Source organism: Oncorhynchus masou, chromosome 28 (genome assembly GCF_036934945.1).
Source record: "Oncorhynchus masou masou isolate Uvic2021 chromosome 28, UVic_Omas_1.1, whole genome shotgun sequence".
In the NCBI taxonomy this organism is placed as follows: Eukaryota; Metazoa; Chordata; class Actinopteri; order Salmoniformes; family Salmonidae; genus Oncorhynchus; species Oncorhynchus masou.
The window spans coordinates 16,018,475-16,033,096 of record NC_088239.1 but is presented as its reverse complement, the minus strand read 5'-3'; the positions used below and the strand labels follow the sequence as shown (position 1 = coordinate 16,033,096).

At 44.7% G+C, this 14,622-nt stretch overlaps 1 protein-coding gene across 1 annotated transcript; it reads left to right on the top strand.

Annotated features, from left to right (window-relative positions):
- The first annotated feature begins 411 nt into the window (after positions 1-411).
- Positions 412-12,653, top strand: shrprbck1r (sharpin and rbck1 related). Its single transcript, XM_064941391.1, has 14 exons — positions 412-904; positions 5,803-5,977; positions 6,097-6,180; positions 6,296-6,437; positions 6,577-6,667; positions 6,829-7,123; positions 7,224-7,351; positions 7,509-7,679; positions 10,046-10,206; positions 10,479-10,590; positions 10,782-10,961; positions 11,050-11,148; positions 11,326-11,469; positions 11,805-12,653. Exons 1-14 carry the CDS (start codon positions 638-640, stop codon positions 11,883-11,885), a joined length of 2,130 nt encoding a protein of 709 aa, XP_064797463.1. The 5' UTR covers positions 412-637; the 3' UTR covers positions 11,886-12,653.
- Positions 12,654-14,622: the final 1,969 nt, after the last annotated feature.

The window sequence follows — 14,622 nt, the reverse complement described above, 5'->3', positions numbered from 1 at the left end:
CTGGCGCACACATGAAGGTAAACAATGGGGGTCGCTGTTTCACCAGGCCTAAACGAAGGAACACTGGATTAGAAGTTGTCTGAGTTGTTGGACGACAACTGTGGGGCCAAAAAAAGCTACATTTTGATGGCATGACATTAGTGCTGCAGTCCTCAGACATTTCTATCTGCTAAGGTCTTGTTGAAAGTAGGTCAACCATATACACAATTGTCTCCACTACAGTTTGCAGGTCCAAGTTTTAAAAATATGTATAGAATTTAGTATAGGAGTACATCACATATACTGTATATTTGTGAACTTGATTTTGAGAAATTGAGGAAATTAAACGTTTTTGGACCTGCAGAAAAGCCATGTTGTGCAGTACATGGGTACAACGTGTGGGGGCGCAAATGATTAGCACTGGCAGCACGAGAGAACCAGCCAAACAAACAGTGACACAGAGTGCGCACTTCCTGGTAGCTAGCTGGTCGTTCATCGGTTCTGTTGTTGTGAGCTTGGTAAATGGAGGGACTACGATGAAACGGCACATTTTATGGGAATACTAATAGCAATCGTTGCTGACAATATTGGCGTGGTGTTAAACACACCGGGAACGGTGTCTTGACGTCTCCAAACACTGCATGAGGCTGTTGGTGGAATGTCGCTGAGCTCAGGCGGGTGGACTACTCACACTCCACCGCCGGACCCGTCCTCATCAATCCCTGGCTATGGGGCCTCACAAACTAGCTGCCATACTGTCTTGATGTCGGTACGGGTATCAGTTTGCCATTCTGGTATTCGGCCGCTGTGTCTTCCTGGGGCAGGTGATGAGTCACTCCGTCTACAGCTCAGTATGGACCCCGGGAAGTCCGGGGAATTCCGTCTCACGCTACGGGACACCAGCGGAACAACGGGTCGGAGTGTGGTAAGAAAGAGAAAGGTTAAAGGCGGATTTCAATTAATGTCATTTGTCAGCCATGTTGACAAAGAATGTGTATTTCTTTTGACTAATTACAAAATGGTGTTCATTAAAAATAGTTTTTGAAATTGTCAGCTAAAACTCGATGGAGTAAAGTTCCATGTCACGTGATGTTTTATTATTACCAGCGTTACCAAGGCAGGCAGGCAGGCAGACGTGTGTACAGAGGGTTTTAAAACAACACTGATATTATCGCTGGTCTCATGCTTACATTTGGCTGCCATGCATTGAACTGTCACAGTTATTTGAAACAATTTATAGTTCAACAAAATACACGGAACAAAAATATAAACGCAAGAGATTTGACTGAGTTACAGTTCATATAAGGAATTTAGAGAATTGAAAGAAATGAAATAAGCCCTAATCTACCGATTTCACATGACTGAGATACAGATATGCATCTGTTGGTCACATATTTTTTTTTTTTTTAAGCTAGGGGCTTGGATCAGAAAACCAGACAGTATCTTGTGACCACCATTTGCCTTATGCAGCGTGACACATCTTCTTAGCATAGAGTTGATCAGGCTGTTGATTCTGGCCTGTGGAATGTTGTCCCACTCCTTTTCAATGGCTGTGCAAAGTTGCTGGATATTGGTGGGAAATGGAACACGCTGTTTAACACGTTGATCCAGAGCATCCCAAACATGCTCAATGGGTGACATGTCTGGTGAGTATGCAGGCCATTTTCAGCTTTCAGGAATTGTGTACAGATCCTTGCAACAGGATTGTGCATTATCATGCTGAAACATGAAGTGATTGTGGAGAATGAAGGGCACAATAATGGGCCTCAGGATCTCATCACGGTATCTCATTCAAATTACTATCGATAAAATGCCATTGTTTACGTTGTTCTTAACTTATGCCTGCCCATATCATAACCCCACTATGGGGCACTCTGTTCAATGTTGACATCAGCCAACCGCTCGCCCACACAAAACCATACACGCTGTCTGCCATCTGCCCAGTACTGTTGAAGCCTGGATTCATCTGTGAAGAGCACACATCTCCAGCGTGCCAGTACCCATCAAAGGTGAGCATTTGCCCACTGAAGTTGGTTACGACACCGAACTGCAGTCAGGTCAAGACTGGTGAGGATGACGAGCATGCAGATGAACTTCCCTGAGACGGTCTCAAACAGTTTGTGCAGAAATTATTCAGTTGCGCAAACCCAAAGATTATTCAGCTGCCCGGGTGGCTCAGACGATCCCGTTGGTGAAGAAGCCGGATGTGGAGGTCCTGGGCTGCCGTGGTTACACGTGGTCTGCGGTTATAATGCCGGTTGGACGTACTGCCAAATTCTCTAAAATGATGTTTGAGGCGGCTTATGGTAGGGAAATTGACATTAAATTATCTGGCAACAGCTCTAGTGGACATGCCTACAGTCAGCATGTCGAATGCACATGCCCTCAAATCTTGAGACATCTGTGGCATTGTATTGTGTGACAAAACTGCACATTTTAGAGTGGCCTTTTATTGTCCCCAGCACAAGGTGCATCTGTGTAACAATCATGCTGTTTAATCAGCTTCTTGATATGCCACAGCTGTCAGGTGGATGGATTATCTTGGCAAAGGACAAAAGGCTCACTAACTGGGATGTAAACAAATTTGTGCACAATATTTGAGAGAAATAAGCTTTTGTGCATATAGAACATTTCTGGGATCTTTTATTTCAGCTCATGAAACCAACACTTAGTATTTTTGTCCAGTATAAACTACCGGTCAAAAGTTTTAGAACACATACTCATTCAAAGGTTTTTCTTTATTTTTACTATTGTCTACATTGTAGAATAATAGTAAAGACATCTAAACTATGAAATAACACATGTAATCATGTAGTAACTAAAGTGTTGAACAAATCACAATATATTTAATATTTGAGATTCTTCAAATAGCCACCCTTTGCCTTGATGACAGCTTTGCACACTCTTGGCATTATCTCAACCAGCTTCACGAGGTAGTGACCTGGAATGCATTTCAATTAACAGGTGTGCCTTGTTAAAAGTTAATTTCAATCAGTTGTGTTGTGACAAGGTAGGGGTGGTATACAGAAGATGGCCCTATTTGTTAAAAGACCAAGTCCATATTATGGCAAGAACAGCTCAAATAAGCAAAGAGAAAAGACAGTCCATCATTACTTTAAGACATGAAGGTCAGTCAATACAGAACATTTCAAGAACTTTGAATGTTTCTTCAAGTGCAGTCGCAAAACCATCAAGCGCTATGATGAAACTGGCTCTCATGAGGACCGCCACAGGAAAGGAAGATTCAGAGGTGCTGCAGAGGATAAGTTCATTAGCGTTACCAGCCTCAGAAATTGCAGCCCAAATAAATGCTTCACAGAGTTCAAGTAACAGACATAACTCAGCATCAACTGTTCAGAGGAGGTTGTGTGAATCAGGCTTTCATGGTCAAATTGCTGCAGAGAAACCACTACTAAAGGACACCAATAATAGTAAGATCCTTGTTTGGGCCAAGAAACACAAGCAAAGGACATTAGATGGGTGGAAATTTGTCCAAATTGGAGGTTTTTGGTTCCATCTGCTGTCATTGTGAGATGCGGTGTGGATGCTCTCCGCATGTGTTTTTTTATTTTATTTATTCAAGGCGCACTTAACCAGCATGGCTACCACAGCATTCTGCAGTGATATGCCATCCCATCTAGTTTGAGCTTATTGGGACAATCATTTGTTTTTCCAACAGGACAATGAACCAAAACACACGCCCAGGTTGTATAAGGGCTATTTTACAAAGGAGGAGAGTGATGGAGTGCTGCATTAGATGACCTGGCCAACACAATCCCCTGACCTCAACCAAATTGAGATGGTTTGGGATGAGTCGGACCACAGAGTGAAGGAAAAGTGCTCAGCATGTGTGAACTCCTTCAAGACGGTTGGAAAAGCATTCCAGGTGAAGCTGGTTGAGAGAATGCCAAGAGTGTGCAAAGCTGTCAAGGGCAAAGGGTGGCTATTTTGAAGAATCTCAAATAAAATATTTTTATTTCTTTAACACTTTATTTTTTTGGTCACTCCATATGTGTTATTTCATAGTTTTGATGTTTTCACTATTATTCTACAATGTAGAAAATAGTTTAAAAAATAAAGACCCTTGAATGAGTAGGTTTTTCTAAAACTTGACCGGTAGTGTAGTTATACAGTGCATTCGGAAAGTATTTAGATCCTTTGTCTTTTTGTTAGGTTACAGCCTTATTCTAAAATTGATTAAATCATTTTTTTCCTTATCAATCTATACACCACCACATAATGACACAGCACAAATGGATTTTTAGAACATTTTGCTAATTTATATATATTTTTACATTTAAAAAATGATCACATTTACATAAGTATTTCCGACCCTTTACTCAGTACTTTGTTGAAACACTTTTGGCAGTGATTACAGCCTTGAGTATTCTTGTATGATGCTACAACTTTGTCACACCTGTATTTGGGGAGTTTCTCTCATTCTTCTCTGCAGATCCTCTCAAGCTCTGTCAGGTTGGATGGGAAGTGTTGCTGCACAGCTATTTTCAGGGATGTTCAATCGGGTTCAAGTCCGGACTCTGTCTGGGCCACTCAAGGACATTCAGAGACTTGTCCCGAAGCCACTCCTGCCGTTGTCTTGGCTGTGTGCTTGACCTGTTGGAAGGTGAACCGTCGCCCCAGTCTGAGGTCGTGAGCTCTCTGGAGCTGGTTTTCATCAAGGATCTCTCTGTACTTTGCACTGTTCATCTTTGCCTCATCCCTGACTAGTCTTCCAGTCCCTGCTGCTGAAAAACATCCCCACAGCATGATGCTGCCATCACCATGCTTTACCGTAGGGATGGTGCCAGGTTTCCTCCAGACGTGACTCTTGGCATTCAGGTCAAAGAGTTCAATCTTGGTTTCATCAGACCTTTTAGCAAACTCCAAGTGGGCTGTCATGTGCCTTTTACTGAGGAGTGGCTTCCGTCTGGCCACTCTACCATGAAGGCCTGATTGGTGGAGTGCTGCAGAGATGGTTATCCTTTTGGAAGGGTCTCCCATCTCCATAGAGCAACTCTAGAGCTCTGTCAGAGTGACCATTGGGTTCTTGGTCACCTCCCTGACCAAGGCCCTTCTCCCCCGATTGTTCAGTTTGGCCGGGCAGCCAGCTCTAGTAAGAGTCTTGGTGGTTCCAAACTCGTTCCATTTAAGAATGATGGAGGCCACTGTGTTCTTGGGGAACTTCAATGCTGCAGAAATGTTTTGGTACACTTCCCCAGATCTGTGCCTTGACACAATCCTGTCTCGGAGCACAACGGACAATTCCTTTGACCTCATGGCTTGGTTATTGCTCTGACATGCACTGTCAACTGTGGGACCTTATATAGACAGATGTGTGCCTTTCCAAATCATGTCCAATCAATTGAATTTGCCACAGGGGGACTCCAATTAAGTTGTAGAATCATATATAAAGGATGATCAATGGAAACAGGATGCACCTGAGCTCAATTTCATGTCTTATAGCAAAGTATCTGAATAATTTTGTAAATAAGCTATTTCTGGGTTTTTTAAACCCGTTTACGCGTTGTCATTATTGGATATTGTGTGTAGATTGAAGATTTTTATTTATTTAATCCATTTTAGAAATGTGGAATATTGAAGGGGTCTGAATACTTTCCAAAGGCATTCCCACTGACTAGGTCTATAGGCTGCAGTGCTGTCCAATCATTCTCTCCCAAAAACATAGCTCAAAGGTAATTCCAACATGACATCAGTGCAATACCTAAAGTCAACATACTACCATGGAACAAACAGTAGTAGGCAGCTAATTTCAGTGTGATAAAATGAGCATCACTTCACTCTCTCCCCCTCCGTGTCTTCCAGTCCATTGCAGAGTTTGACCTGAGGTCGGTGCACTATGAGGTGAAATCGCCAAAATGCCACGAGCTGAGTTTGTTCATGCCCCCTCACGACCGCATCAGCTTCAACTTCCGCTGCGAGCAGGAGGCTCAGGAGTGGGCCACCGTGGTGATATCGTCACTCAGAGAGGCACACAGGGGTTAGTCTACTTTCTTCCAGCCTCTGTTCTCTTTGATCAGATGTTTCACTCTTCTCCTCCCATCTTTTCTGTGCTCGAATAACCTGAGTCCCCTGTCTTCTCTTCTCCTGACCCCTCAGTGTCCGACAGCCCTCCCACTGATGACCAACAACTTCCTCTGGAGGTCTTGGAGACACCCAGCTCCGCTTCCTTACCACGCACAGGTAGCCCTCAGTGGGTGTGTGTGTGTACAGTAGTGTATTGGCCAAGTTTCTACTCTTTTTCAATTGCTCACTGTCCCAGACTCTGTGTTTCAACCTTGTGTCCATTCATCTGTAGAGGAGATGTGTGCTGAGCTGACCAGGGCCATCGAGGCTGGTGACATCCAGGCGGCCTCCATCTATGCTGCCACCCTGGCTCGTCAGCAGGCAGAGCTGAAGATCCAGCCCTCTGAGAGGAGCTACGGAGACACAGATCTTAGGTGAGAGAGTGAAGAACAAACGAGCTACTGGGTAATAGAACAGGAAGTTATTGAAAAAGTCAGAATATTGTGTGAACTGGTGCGATGACAGGAAATGCATATTTTAGTAGTTCATGACGATTGTATCTTTCTGTGAAAGCTTGGCTGTAGTGGTCGAAGATTCTTCGTCTTCCTGTTGTGTCACAGTGAAAGTCCCCCCCCACGCGACCATCGCAACACTCAAGCAGCAGGTCAGTCTGAACAGCTTAAATAAGAATGACATTTCTTTAAAGTTTGAATTCAGAACTCTTAACAGTATCTAGCTCTACAATAGTTTCAACATAATCTAAACCCACTTTCTACTTGTGTTTTTAGTTTTTGTACCTTTTCTGTCTGTCCCTCTGTCCTCTAGGTATTCCTGGAGTATGGCTTCCATCCGCGGGTGCAGCGCTGGGTGATTGGCCAATGTCTGTGTGCAGACCAGCGCTCTCTCGCGTCCTACGGGGTGCGTAGGGATGGAGACACGGCCTTCCTGTACCTCCTCTCAGCCCGCCACGCCCGTCTCACACGGCAGCTGCTCCAGCAGGACCAGGAAAGAGCCCTCCTCACCCCCGCTACCCTTCTTGAGACCCCAAGCAACGGCCCCACATCCCAGGACTGGAGGGGTTACAGCACCCTGCCCCCCAGACTGAGCCACAGCAGCATGGGTGACACTGTTAAACACTCACACAAATGCACGCACATACACACCATTGACAGAAGGACCCATTGTGTTGGCTTCCTCCTGACCGAGCTTTGTTCCGATAGGTTCAAATGGAGCGGGGCCAAATGGAGCCGGGGCAGAGAGGCTGAAAATCAGTGAAATCAAAGACCTCATCAACCTGGAGATGCCGCAACTCACCAAAGCACTTATCCCTAAGAAATCAGGACCTCAGGTACACACAAGCTCTGTACAGTACCCCTTGGTGTTAACTGACTAACTATTTCACTCTGCTACATGGATTTCATCTAGGTATGCATGCATACAGTAGGTTGACATACAGTAGGTTTCCAGCAACACACCTGTAAAGACAGTCTCGCTGTGTGTCTCAGGGTTGGGCCTGCCCTTCTTGCACGTACATAAACAAGCCCACACGGCCTGGCTGTGAGATCTGCAGTACAGACCGTCCAGAGAGCTATACTGTTCCTGGGAGCTACAAACCAGACCCTCTGGAGCTTCACCGCATACAGCAGGAGAAAGAAGCTGTCCGACAGTACCAGCAGGTAGGATGTTTTATGCTCATGAACACATACACAAACTCAAGACACTCGTGCACCTAAACACATTCAAATGGTGCATACAGCAGGAAATGCAAGCTGTCAGACAGTGTCAACGAGACGTGTAGAAACCTAGACACACACATACAGTCTTGCACATGCACACAGTTTACAGTTAATTACAGTGCATAGTTTATTAGGGAAAGGTTTATTAGGGAAAGGTAGGCTCCGTAGGAGTAGCAGGAGTTGAGACGACCAGGGATGGTAGGATGGGCTCTAAGGCTGACTCTCTTCTCTTCTGTCTCTTTGTTTTTTGAAGGAGAAAGGGAGAAGAGAGGCGCTGAGGGGCGCGGGTGCTCAAAATGACTCACTACTGGAAAACTTGGCCCAGGACTACAGGCACACACACACTCCGTAACATCGCAGAAAGACACTGACTGACAGACGCGCACACACACACTTTCTATATTTTGCCACTGTAAAAATTCTCTTCAACCCATACACTCACGCTACTGAGCAATACTCATTCATGTTGTGACAGAATCTCAGTGATTGTACATTACATAGCATTGTGGCTACCTACCCTCTGACATTGTTTGATACAAATACACTATATATAAAAAAGTATATGGACACCCCTTCAAATTAATGGATTCGGCTATTTCGACCACACCCGTTGCTGACAGGTGTATAAAATCAAGCACACAGCCATGCAATCTCCATTGACAAATATTGGCATTAGAATGGCCTTACTGAAGAGCTCAGTGACTTTCAACGTGGCACCGTCATAGGATGCCACCTTTCCAACGATTCAGGTTTTAAAATTTCTGCCCTGCTTGAGCTGCCCTAGTCAACTGTAAGTGCTGTTATTGTGAAGTGGAAATGTCTAGGAGCGACAACGGCTCAGAAATGAAGTGGTAGGCCACACAGCTCACAGAACGGGGCCGCCTAGTGGGGAAGTGCTTAACGCATAAAAATCGTCTATCCTTGGTTGCAACACTCACTAGCACTACCAAGTTCCAAACTGCCTCTGGAACGTCAGCACAAAAAAATGTTTCATCTGGAGCCTCATGAAATGGGTTTCCGTGGCTGAGCACAAGCCTAAGATTACCATGCGCAAGGCCAAGCGTCGGCTGGAGGGGTGTAAAGCTGGCATCGTGCCAACTAAAGTTTGTTGTAGGAGGATTAATGTTCTCAGGCTGTTTTTCATGGTTTGGTTGAGGCCCCTTGGTTCCAGTGAAGGGAAATCTTAACGCTACAGCATACAATTACATTATAGACGATTCTGTGCTTCCAACTTTGTGACAACAGTTTGGGGAATGCCCTTTCCTGTTTCAGCATGACAATGCCCCTGTGCACTAAGCAAGGTCCATACAGAGATGGTTTGTAGAGATCGGTGTGGAAGAACTTGACTGGCCTGCACAAATCCCTGACCTTAACTCCATTGAACACCATTGGGATGAATTAAAACGCCGACTGCCAGCCAGGCCTAATCGCTTAACATCAGTGCCCGACCTCACTAATGCTCTTGTGGCTGAATGGAAGCAAGTCCCCGCAGCAATGTTCCAACATCTAGTGGAAACCCTTCCCAGAAGAGAGGAGGCTTGTATAGCAGCAAAGGGGGGTACCAACTTCATATTAATGCATATGATTTTGTAATGAGATGTTTGACGAGCAGGTGTCCACATACTTTTGTTCATGTGGTGTATGTTTATCTGCACAGAAGTGTGTTTGTATGACTTTTAAGCAAATTAAAGAATCATGGCTCTTGTATGTCGAAGGCTTTGTATATAGGACAGCAGGTAGCCTAGCGTTTATGAGCATAACCGAAAGGTCGCTGGTTCAAATCCCGAGCCGACTAGGTGAAAATATCTGCCGACGTGCCCCTGAGCAAGGCACATAATTATAATTGATACTGTAAATTGCTCTGGATAAGAGCATCTGCTAAATTACTAAAATGTAAATGTAACTTTGCATGTTTGTAATGAATTATGTAATTATACTGCAAATCCATGTCGGCTTAGTGTGTGCCAACCAGTTGAAACTTACTATTTCAGAGAAGACAAAGAACTGCTGTGTTGCACAGTCTGTGCTTGTTTGTTACAGTCAGGGTCATCAAGTGGACAACTTCAATGGCTGTTTGTTTTTAATGTGTTAACTTTCAAAATGCACAATTTAATAAATAATGAAGGCCTTTTGACTGAATGTAGAACAAAAAAACATCCATGTTGTTGCAATTTAAAACGTGTATTTAACTGTAATAAAGCAAGAAAACGAAATGAACTTCTGTCTGTGTGTTTGAACGATGTTTGTGTACAACCTGCGTGTTCAACGTGTGTGTTGTTGTATATTGTGGATCCCCACCACCCCAGGCGAGGGAAGCAGAGCGGAGGGAGAACTTTGCCCGGCTGGTGATGTTGGATGGAAAGGACCTGGTGCCCAACCCAGATGCTGTGGACTGTAGGATCTGTTACCTGGACCTGCAGCCTGGGGAGGGAGTCCTGCTCAGAGAGTGTCTCCACTGTTTCTGCAGGTACCACTCAGACAATTCTCTTGGCCCTCCACCTAGTAACCCTCCCCCTAGACACTAGGTGATCTGAAAGCATTGGAGCGGTGTTTGCAATGTGGTGGAAACTCCACTTAGCCTCCCAGAGAGCTGCTAAGTGCAGCTATAACATCATATTGCTTATACCCCTTGGATTCTTTCTACAAGAATTGGAGGGGGGGGATTTCGCACTGTGCAAGAAGGGTGTGGGTGAGATGAGATGCTTATGCAGAGATGGAGCCAGTGTGTTGTGTTCACAGAGATTGCCTGCGCTCAGTAGTCCTGATGTGTGAGGACCCGGAGGTGGCCTGTCCGTACCGTGATGACACGTACGCCTGTGACTGCACCCTGCAGGGGAGAGAGATCAGAGCCGTGAGTGGTGACATCACTGGCTTCTTTCTAATGTATTTAATAGTAGCTGCACGATGGCCCATTGGATATTAGAGACATATTGTATAACACACTGCCTAATGTCTGGCTAATGCAAACCAGAAAACCCACGATACATCGGTCATCTAATCATCTCTCTCCCCTCTGCTCTTTCATTCCTTCCTGCCTACCAGTTGGTGTCGGAAGAGGAGTACGAGCGCTGGCTGCAGAGAGGCTTGTCTGTGGCAGAGTCTCGTTGTGAGGGCAGTTACCACTGTGCCAGCCCAGACTGTGCCGGGTGGTGTGTGTACGAGGACACCGTCAACGTGTTCCACTGCCCCGTCTGCAACAAGCACAACTGCCTGCTCTGCAAGGTACACACACGTCACCTTTACATTCACCAATGATTGCATACACCATGGATTTGAACAGACCTCTTTCTCTACTCTGTCTGTCTCTCAGGCGATTCATGAAGGGATGGACTGTAAGCAGTACCAGGATGACCTTACGACCCGTGCTGAGAACGACTCGGCAGCCCGCAGAACCAGAGATCTGCTCAAGGTGACACAGAGACACTTTTACACACACAATTTATACCTGTAGATCGATTTCAGCAAAGCATTGAGGACAATGAGATTTTAGGGGAAGGATTGTTCGTTTTCAGGTTAGTAAGACTTTGCTGATATCATATTAACAGATAACCGTTATGTTAACATGTAATACCCGTGTCTCTCTCAGACCCTGGTCCTCTCCGGGGAGGCCATGCACTGCCCACAGTGCGGCATCATCGTGCAGAAAAAGGAAGGCTGTGATTGGCTGCGTTGCACTGTCTGTCACAGTGAGATCTGCTGGGTCACCAGGGGGCCTCGCTGGGGGCCTGGGGTAAGAGCCCGCCCCTTCTGTCTCTCTGTCAAATTCAGTTTAGCATGGTTGTGCTCCTCCGGTCACCTGTAATGCAGACATTTCACATCTGTCTGCTACCTGTCCAACGTAGCATGTAGCCTAGCAGTTAGAGTGTTGGGCCAGTAACTGAAAGGTCGCTGGTTCGAATACCCACACCGACTAGGTGAAAAATCTGTCGATGTGCCCTTGAGCAAGACACTTAACCCAAATTTGATCCACGGGTGGCGTTCTACTATGGCTGACCCTGTAAAACATTTCACTGCACCTATCCGGTGTGACAATAAAATATCTAATGTGCTTCTGTTTCCTCCCAGGGTCCGGGAGACACCAGTGGAGGCTGCCGCTGTAACATCAACAACCAAAAATGTCACCCAAAGTGTCAGAACTGCCACTGAGAAAGACAATGAGGGATGTGTGCGTTAAGAGTGAGATAAATTAAGTGTGTGTCACTCAAAGGATTGATGATTGCACTGCACATTTAGCTATGCACGTTTTCTGTTGGTTTCTGTTCTCCCTTTAGGCTGTGTTTAGATATTCAGTCCAATTCTGATATTTTTTTCACTCATTTGTCTATTGACCAATCAGATCAGCTCTGAAAAAGACGTGATGTGATTGGCCAAAATACCAATTAGTGGAAAAAATACCAGAATTGGACTGCTTGTCTAAATGCAGCCCGAGTCATGCAATACTGTTCAGGGACACAAACTAAGTGTACTTAACTTTTTCAGCCCTCAAAGCCAAAGTCTAATGCTATTGACCGCATTCTGGGGTTGTAACAGAGAGCATACTGTGTTCTAACTGGACATAAGAAACAGAACAAACAATCTCTGTTTCAAACTGCACTGCGTTGTGTGCCAATTAATAGCCATTTTGAAAGTACATGAGAGTTCATGTGAAATGAATACTTCTGCATGTTTTTCTATGGTTTAGCACCTCTGAATGAATGCCAGGCTCTGTCATGTAGATTTGTTTCCAAGACTAAGTGTTCTATTTTGCTCTATTTATTACTCACAGGCTCTGGTTACAGACAGACAAATGTATGAACGCCAAGAAAACACTTTCTATCTGCCAGTTTTCATGGAATAATCCGATTTGCTCAGTAACTGCTGTGTGCCATAGTGAGTTTTTAAAACCGTGTGTCAATAAAGCCACTCTAAACACAAGATTTGGTCTCTCTAATTCAATATAATATGATAAAGCATTAGATGAGGGTGGTTTAACACAAACAACCGCCACGGTTGGAAGGCCTCCTGTTTTGCTCATGAGGATGACACACTCAGTCTGCATTTCTTTAGCCTATTCAAGTTGCTAAAGGTAATTACAATGTATTACCCAGTCTGGCAAATACACTATTTTCATGGTTTACATTAATAGCGATTTGAAATGGCTAGCTAGTTAGCAGTGGTGCGTGCTAATAGCGTTTCAATCGGTGACGTTGCTCGCTCTTAGACCTGAAGTAGTTGTTCCCCTCTGCACGGGCCATGGCTTTTGTGGAGTGATGCTTTGTGGGTGTCAGTTGTTGATGTGTGCAGAGGGTCCCTGGTTCGAGCCCGGGTCGGGCGAGGGGACGGAAGCTAGACTGTTACACCTCTACGGGATCGGTGTCACCCCCGCAGGATGGTTGAGCTAACGTAGGCTAATGTGATTAGCATAAGGTTGTAAGTAACAAAACAAATTTCCAATTGTGCCTGGGCTGGAATAATACATTATGGCCTTTCTCTTGCATTTCAAAGTCCTTTAATGTAACAAATATCAGTATGTGTTGTTATTATGTAACCTACAGAGGAATAGAATGCCTGAATTTGTGCAGCTTTTCATTATAGGTAGCTTTTTGTCAGTCAGTGGTAATGTAGGCCTGAATTTAAAACTGATGCATTGCTAAATGTTTGGAATAAACTCATGATCACACTACTATGGCAAATTTGGGGTGGCAGGATAGCCTAGTGGTTAGAGAGTTGGACCAGTAACCAAAAGGTTGCAAGTTCAAATCCCCGAGCTGACAAGGTACAAATCTGTCATTCTGCCCCTGAACAGTTAACCCACTGTTCCTTGGCTGTCATTGAAAATAAGAATTTGTTCTTAACTGACTTGCCTAGTTAAATAAAGGTAAAATAAAAAAATCCTAAATCTTGTCATATGATGGTCATCTGTTGCAGTAGTCTGACAACTCACGCCAAATTCTTTCTATGCTTTGTCTTTCGCTACATACTTCATTAACTTTTCTCCTTTATTCCCTTTTTTCATTGCGGAGAAGAAACTAATGTCCGTGGGCATGGCCGGAGCAAGGAGTCAGGGTAGCCAGACAACTGTTGCAGCTAGCTGATATTAAAAAGCTGTAAATCTGGTTTCAGAAAGGTGACAACACAGGAAGAGAGACGAGGCTTGCCTCAAGCACGTCAATGAAGATTCTGAGATACACTGCACAATAGGGGAGCTCGCTTCCATAGCCGCGCGGAAGTAGTGATTCTGAGGGTGCTGCAGTATCCCCTGGTAAATCGAGATTAACCCCTAGCTAAAAAATGATGACCATATGACAAGGTTTAGGATTTGCTTAGTGAGTGATCATGAGTTTATTGCAAACATTTCGCAATGCAATGCATTAGTTTTGCATTCAGGCCTACATTGCCAATTTAACTAGGCCTTTAGTACTCCTGTATGAGCAGAGAAGAATACCCCCTTTTTGCCCTCAGAACAACCTCAATTCGTCAGGACATGGACTCTACGTGGTGTTTCGATTGCGTTCCACAGGGTTGCTGGCCCATGTCGACTCTAGTGCTTCCCACAGTTGTGTCAAGTTGGACAGATGTCCTTTGGGTGGTGGACCATTCTTGATACACATGGGAAACTGTTGAGCATGAAAAGCCCAGCAGCGTTGCAGTTCTTCACACAAATTGGTGCGTCTGGCACCTACTACCATACCTGTTCAAAGGTACTTACATTTTTTATCTTGCCCATTCACCCTCTGAATGGCACACATACACAATCCATGTCTCAATTGTCTCAAGGCTTCAAAATCCTTATTTAACCTGTCTCCTCCCCTTCATCTACACTAATTGAAGTGGACTTAACAAGTGACATCAATAAGGAATCATAGCTTTCACCTGGATTCACCTGGTCAGTCTATGTCATGGA

What these genes read in the sequence shown, in the direction of transcription:
- shrprbck1r (XM_064941391.1), top strand. Translation starts at nt 638, where the DNA reads ATGTCGCTGAGCTCAGGCGGGTGGACTACTCACACTCCACCGCCGGAC. An exon ending in CGCTTCCTTACCACGCACAG is followed by an intron (nt 6,181 to 6,295) that starts GTAGCCCTCAGT and finishes ATTCATCTGTAG; the next exon opens with AGGAGATGTGTGCTGAGCTG. An exon ending in ACTGAGCCACAGCAGCATGG is followed by an intron (nt 7,124 to 7,223) that starts GTGACACTGTTA and finishes TTGTTCCGATAG; the next exon opens with GTTCAAATGGAGCGGGGCCA.